The sequence below is a fragment of the Gossypium hirsutum genome, chromosome A06 (genome assembly GCF_007990345.1).
Source record: "Gossypium hirsutum isolate 1008001.06 chromosome A06, Gossypium_hirsutum_v2.1, whole genome shotgun sequence".
In the NCBI taxonomy this organism is placed as follows: Eukaryota; Viridiplantae; Streptophyta; class Magnoliopsida; order Malvales; family Malvaceae; genus Gossypium; species Gossypium hirsutum.
In genome coordinates, this window is record NC_053429.1 from 31,308,288 (window position 1) to 31,315,694 (window position 7,407).

At 36.5% G+C, this 7,407-nt stretch overlaps 1 protein-coding gene across 2 annotated transcripts; it reads left to right on the forward strand.

Moving 5' to 3' along the window:
• The first annotated feature begins 4,331 nt into the window (after positions 1 to 4,331).
• LOC107962872 (calcineurin B-like protein 10) lies at positions 4,332 to 7,179 on the forward strand. Of its 2 annotated transcripts, XM_016899429.2 has the most exons (9): positions 4,332 to 4,596; positions 4,787 to 4,958; positions 5,554 to 5,636; positions 5,845 to 5,904; positions 6,169 to 6,277; positions 6,384 to 6,436; positions 6,510 to 6,590; positions 6,672 to 6,784; positions 6,882 to 7,179. In XM_016899429.2, exons 1-9 carry the CDS (start codon positions 4,567 to 4,569, stop codon positions 6,937 to 6,939), a joined length of 759 nt encoding a protein of 252 aa, XP_016754918.1. In that variant the 5' UTR covers positions 4,332 to 4,566; the 3' UTR covers positions 6,940 to 7,179. The 2 variants fall into 2 exon arrangements, with proteins under 2 accessions (XP_016754918.1, XP_016754917.1); XM_016899428.2 differs by having other exon boundaries at positions 6,510 to 6,784.
• Positions 7,180 to 7,407: the final 228 nt, after the last annotated feature.

Consider the following 7,407-nt stretch of genomic DNA (forward strand, 5'->3'; position numbering starts at 1 on the left):
GTGAATAGTTAAAAAAATTTAAACTTGGATTAAGATTTTTTTCATGAAAATATTTTCTAACGAGTTTGGTTTATATTTTTAGATGGTATATTTGTTTGAACATCGAAAAGTCAGAAACACTCATTGTATACAAACAGATGGTCGAGGCATATGCCGAGGATGGGGTAATTCAATTTCAAATCCTTATGTTTCTTCCGTCATTCCTCCATCGGCTAGAGCACATGCAATCGTGTGGTGTGTTAAGTACCCATTATCATTTTTCAAATGGAGTGTTATGCTGGGGATTGGGTGCTTCGTCAATTCGAGTGTCGTTTACATATCCCGGATGTTCCTATACAAAAGAGAAAGAAGTCTACAAAATTGACAAGAATGGGAAACATGCAAATAATTGGGCATATATTGTGTTATGGAGCGCTCGGTTGGAAAGAAGGCCTTATCTGGAATCATTTTCCTGATTTCACTCCCTCGAGGGACTACCAGCAGTGGTATGTGCGGAATGAGTTGCCCTACTTATATGGTGGTAGATTGATGTTAGTCCCTACACATATAGAACGATAAGGTCCCCTACAAAGCCGTCCCTATTAGCAATATATGTAAATAATTGAAGTTGATACAAAAATGAAAATTCAATACAGAATACATTCAATTCGATCGAGACGACTCATTCGGGTTGTAGTTTCGATGCGGGTATTTGTTTTGATTATGACTCGTTAACTTGCACACGCCACAATGTTTAATGTCGACCGTTTCCCTTACGTCCATGTCATTTCTTATGCGAATGACATGCGAGTGACCTTTGGGCTTCCTATTGAGATTGCGGTCTAGGACCAACTCGAAAGTCGATGGGGAACTTCCCAAGTTGACACATCCCACATTTTTGGGAACTTTTTTCCCCAAATACGCAACATGCATTCCAGTGTGTATATATAATCGATATATTATTCGATATTGATAGAGGCATCAGCGCATGCTGCAATGACGTCCGCACACGGGTAATGAAGTGTCTAGAATTTCCCATAGTCGCATCACCTATTTAGGAGATCAACTTTGTATGACCTAGGCGGGATACCCGATCAACAATCGACAGTCTCTGTCACCTGAAACGTTTCATAATGTCGAGAATATAATTGAACGTTCATGGTCCTTGCTTTTTGGCTATTGGCTGCCATTGCCTTCCTAACAACCTTGACGTGTACGAACCCTGCATTCATTTGATTTACTTGTCTGATACCCATTCTCGACATCAGTGTAGCCATCTAGTAGAAAATAGTTGAGAATACAAATGCAATTGGGAGATGTTGTGTATGCATTAATACCATGTTAACGGCCTCTGCTAGATTTATGGTCATATGATCATATTTCGAACCATTATTGAAACTTTGAGCCCATTACCAGGGCTCCATACTCCTGAACCGCTTTTGTAATGTAGTAGTCTTTTGACCATACATATCAGCTTTGAGGTTAGCCCATCTCCTTATGGACCGATGTGGCTCTACCTCATACCCTGAACTTTTACAACATGTTACGTGTCGTCTGGCAAACTCTAAACATATAGAAAAAAATGAAACAAATAATTACCCATCTTCACAACTTTCTTCGCTAATCTGCATTTTTAATTCCTTGTGGAAGTTCACTACAATGTGCCTAATGTAGTAGAAGAATCTCCACGGAACACCTGAACGCCTAATTGCAACAACTAGCCTCTTTGATCTATCGAAAATGATGCAAACGTTGTCTTGAGTGACAACATATATCCGTAAATTCTCCACGAAGAATTCCTACGACTCTGAGTTTTTTCCTTCAATAATGGCAAAAGCTATCGGTAGAAGTTTTCGTTCTCGTTTTGTACAACCGCAATAAGAAGGATCTGCATATATTTCCTATATAGCTAGGTCTCATCTACTTGCATAAGCAGATTACAATGGGGAAAAGCCCGAATGCATGAATTGAATGTCCAAAACATACGGTGAAAATTTCTTTTCCTCGATGTAGTTGGTTGCCCTGGTCATGATAAAGTAACGTCTCTAACTCAATGGCAGCCCCTGAAACGTACTCCTGCATTGCAGTAATCCACCATTGGAGTTCGTTATACGAGCATCCCAATTTCAGTACAATTGATCCATGACCATCTATTTAGCCAACCATACCTTCCGATATGAAACTCAATAGTGGAACCATTCTTGCATTTTGGCAATCAGCATCGATACAACAATGGTGGGGTCATCTTTAACCTTTGCTAATATACAGTTGTAGATGGTTTTTGAATCAAGCTTAAGATGGTCCTGCATCATATGAGCAGAAATGCATGTATGAGGCCCAACATATTTCCGTATCTCCACTGTTGGAACCTCTGGATAAATGCAACTCGTACCCACCATTTGTACCCCTCTATCAACTTCCAACACTCACCAGCATAGATCGTCGATTTAGAGTCAGCCACCCTGTAGTCAACAAACATCTTCAAACTATAGCGCTTGATGGTATCGACACACTCGTCTTTGCTCGCGAATATTTGACCAACGAACAACTCTTCCGATTCAGGATCTTCTAACATCAGGTAAGCAGGTATGATGTCCAAGTACTTGGGGAACTCAAAAGTATGCGTCGCATCGGGACCAACGATCAATATATGGGCCTCGGGATCATTACGTATGACAATGTCACAACTCGAGTTTCCAACCGAAAGGGCGTGATCATTTCCATTATCGGATCCATCTTCACTAAATGCATTGGTTTCAATAATGATTGGATGTATTTGTAATCCACCATCGTTCTGATTTGAACATCCAACGTTGAGATCGATGTCAAAACCGTGCACAGACGACCTGGGAACCTCTGTATGCAGGTCTTCAACTCCATATTATTGACTTAACTGTTTTACATTTTCAACGAGCTTTGCATCTGCTAACTCAGTAAATAACTGAATCGGTTCATTGTTCAACCTCCTTGGCAAGCAATACAATACGACAATTGTCTCGGTGTCGTCATCGTCTAGATGTTTCATCTTGGTAAATTTGATAGGATTTGACGAAACTAAAAATTTGTAGAATAGTTTCATCATCCTCTTTCCACAATGCCGGGAAATTTTTCACTGACCTTCTCTTTCATATCACCGACAGACACATCCCTATCGAATCTCATTCCGATTTTTTGACAAGTTTCAAAAATATAACCAATAGTTGCTTCTAAAATAACACCATCGAAATGAATTGCTGCAAAAAATTGATTCTCCATTTTTTTCTGCAAAAATAGAACAAAAAAAATTAATAAAATAACAATAAAAAATAAACATAAACAATTATAATAAAATAACTAACTTAAAAAAAAAGAACATATGACTATTCTTTAAACCATAGCAAACAAACAAATTGTAATATAAAAAAATTAAAATACCTAAACAATTAGTATTAACCTTCTAAAATATCAGTGAAAAACTTAACTGCAATTTTTGGATGGGGGAAGGGAGGAGCTTTAAAACTTTTTTTCTCATTTCAACTTAAGAACTGATGTGTTATGGTTGGGAGACCAAACCAACCCCTTTATATAATAAAAAATAATAAAATGCTTTTCTTAAAGCTAAAAAGAAAAAAATCACCGGTATTTTAATTTTTAGGTATTGAAACCTGGGCTCGTGATCGACGGGTCACATCCACGGCAGATCATTAGGCCGATGCTGTCGGGTTGTCAGGCGGCACCAACCTGACGGCTTGTCGCGGATTGTGACCCGTCGGTCATGATTCGAGTTCCAATACCCAATAAATTTTATTATATCAAATTTTTTTGTTTAAAAAATATTTTATTAAAATAATAGGGTGCCGTCTGACACATCGGTGATATCAATAAAAAATAAATGTTTTTCCACTTTTATGCGTATACTATTAAAAAAACTCGTATTTTAGGTTTTAAATACGAGTGTCATCGATTGGTTAGAGTGTACCCAAAAAATTAATTTTTTTAAGAGGAAAGCAATGCCGCCGATTGGTCAGGCGGCATCAATTATTTACTATTTTCTTTGTCTAGTTTCATGAATATTAATCCCGTATCCTATTTTGATATTTATCTATTTATTTTATATTATTGATGTAAAAAACCTGATTCTATCAAATTATATTTATTTATTAAATTCAGATAAAAATTAAATGATTGAAGATATTGTTTTTTAGTTGATTTAATTTCTTTTCAAACGTTGGGGACGAGTGGTTGGCAAGTGTGGCTGAGAGTCAATTTCGTATATTGACAAGGCTGGAAAATCATTGCATCTTAAATTTTAAATTTTTTAAAATATGGGAATTAATTTCTCAAAATCCTTATTGAAAAAAAAATAAAAATTTGGTTTTTCTACGTGACGCATCTTGAAATAACGCTTCAACTTTAAAGCTTCCGTATTTATTGAAACTTCCTACTTTAGAATCAAAGCGAAAGCCTCCAAAGCCAACCAGACAGATTAAAGCTAAAACAGCACTACATTTGATTCATAACAGAAAACTTTAGCTTTTAAATACATAATTTAGGAAAAGGGTGAAGCAAAGACGGCCCACTGTTTCTAATGTGGTGTTGTTGGAAGCCATGGATTCAACCAACAGAAATGCGCGCTTTGTATATTCTTAAATACCCATCTTTTCTTCTTTGTGTAATTCATGAAAATAACATCTAAAAGTTGCCTCTTTTTTTGCTTTGTTCCGACTTTGAAAGTGTTCTTTATCTTGATCTTTTTCTTTTTTAATGTTTAGTGGGGTCTGAAGATTTCTAGTTATAGATGCGTATTTATTAGCATTGTGTTGAACAGGGATCGAGCTCCCTGACGTTGGGAGAGAGGATCTGTGCGGCGTTCATCCCATTAGTTGCAGTGGTCGATTTCTTTATCTTCGTGGTGGCTAATTGTTTCTACTGTCAGCCTCGTCGAGAGAAATGCCACTATGGGCCCTCAGATTTTACCCGTCTTGCCAATGAATCCCGATGTACTTATGCCTCTCATTTATATATACTTGTTTCTCTGTGTGTGTTCTTGCAATTTTGTCACTTTGGGGGCAAGGTTAAATTGTTTTCTTACTGGTTATGAGCTTATACTTCTTGTTTATGTATGTATTATTTTCCTTGCAATTTTGTTACTTTGGGGGCAGGGTTGAATGTTTTTCTTACTGGTTATGAACTCATGCCTCCGGCTCATATATGTTTGTGGGTGTATATACATATCTTTCCGATTTACAATTTTTTCACTTTCGAGGCTAGCTTGAATGGTTTTTCTTACTGGTTATGAGCTTATGCTTCTTGTTTATGTGTGCGTGTGTGTGTCTGTTTTCCTTTTAACTTTGTTACTCTGGGAGGCAGGCAGAGGGGTTTTTCTTACTGGTATTGAATTTATACCTCTCCTTTATGTGCGTGTGCGTGCGTGTGTGGGGTAAGGTTCAATGGTTTTTCTTTCTAGTTATGAACTTATACCTCTTGTTTATGTGCGTGTATGCATACATATATATGTTTTTTTTTCCTTGCAATTTTATGACTTTGGGGGCAAGGTTGAATGGTTTTATTATCGGCTATGCATTATGAATGCAGTTACTGTGAATGAAGTGGAGGCATTGTACCAACTGTTCAAGAAGTTGAGTAGCTCACTCATTGATGATGGGCTGATTCACAAGGTAAATTGAGATTTGGAGCCAAATTGGTATTTTTGCCGTGAATTTTCTTTTTCCACGTGCTATTTTATATGAATGCTTTTGCTTCAAATTGAAGTCTCGGAATTTGTTTATAAATTCATTAAATGTGTAGGTGTTTACCTTTTTGTTGATCAAAGTAGTCTTACTGATTATCTTAACTCTTTTTTTTGTGTGTGTGTCTGTGTTGCAGGAAGAGCTTCAACTAGCATTGTTCCAAACTCCATACGGCGAGAATCTTTTTCTTGACAGGGTAAAGTAAACCATTTGCAACATATGCTCCCTTGATTGATCATAAATGGTAGTTGAGCACATCGGATGAATTATTCTAATGTATTTAACATAATAAGTTAGTAATTAGTTTAGCAGTTATGGAGGCTGCAGTGTAGACCTATTATATGGCACTTCTTAATAGTGACTGCATGAATCAAGGAGATGAAGTAATAGGGTTCAATTTAGCAGTTCCATGAATTTTTGTTATAATTTCTATATCTAATAACCTTTTTTCTATGTGTAGGTTTTTGATCTTTTTGATGAAAAGAAAAATGGTGTGATTGAATTCGAGGAATTCATCCATGCTCTTGACATATTTCATCCATCTGCCCCTATAGAAGATAAAATTGATTGTAAGGGTTGAAGAGAAAAAGACCATTTGCTTTTGGACCAAAAAGAGCATAGTTTATATTATAACCATGTCTTATGTGGGTTCTTGATACTGCTAATTTCTTACAGTTGCATTTAGGTTGTATGATCTAAGACAAACCGGCTTTATCGAGCGGGAAGAAGTGCGTCAACTCCAATTTTTTTAATTTAGTATTTTGTAAATGTTTTATGCACTTAGCTTCTGATTGAATGCAGGTTAAGCAAATGGTGGTTGCCATTTTGATGGAATCCGAGATGAAACTGTCAGATGACCTTATCGAGTCTATCATCGATCAAGTGAGCTTTTCCCAAGTTTATTTGTTTGCTAGTTACTGGTGTAGATGTCTAGAACATTTGCTGTTATCGTCCTTTCTCCAGACATTTGCCGATGCCGATGCCGACAAAGATGGAAGAATTTGCAAAGAAGAATGGAAAACATTTGTCCTTCGACATCCTAGCCTCTTAAAGACCATGACTCTTCCTCATTTAAAGTTGGTGAACTATCTCCTGTTCCCTTTTCTTTACTGGTTTCTTTTGCAATTACCTCATTCAGTCATCGTTGTTTGATATTGTTTTCTGGTTGTTCAGGGACATTACTACCTTGTTTCCCAGTTTTGTTTATTACACTGAAGTTGAAGAGTTGTAACACAGAATATTTTACACTGAAATGCGATATATGGAAGCACCAACAGCAAGGGCTTTCGATTATAGCTATTGGTGTGGCATCTAATATATATATGTATGTATGTGTGTATATATAGGTGTGTATTTAGCAACTATGTTGTCCAGTAGAAAGATTTTCAAGTTGAGTGCATTTTGAAAGTAGCTTGTGAAGGATAATTCTCTTTTTTTCTTTGATAAAGAAAATGGCTACTCCATTCGTTGATTTGTTTTTGTTGAATATCTTCTCCTTTCAAAAGTATTTGCATATATCGATCCAACTCTTCATTTTTGTTGAAATACCATGTTTGGGTCAAATTATGGTTTTAAACCTTATACTATATTCGACTTGAGGATTTAATCCCTATGGTTTGGTTTAGCATAATTTGGCCCTCCTATTATTAATGTTCTGTCTTAGTTCAAATCATAAACACGGTTAAATAGCTTCATTAGT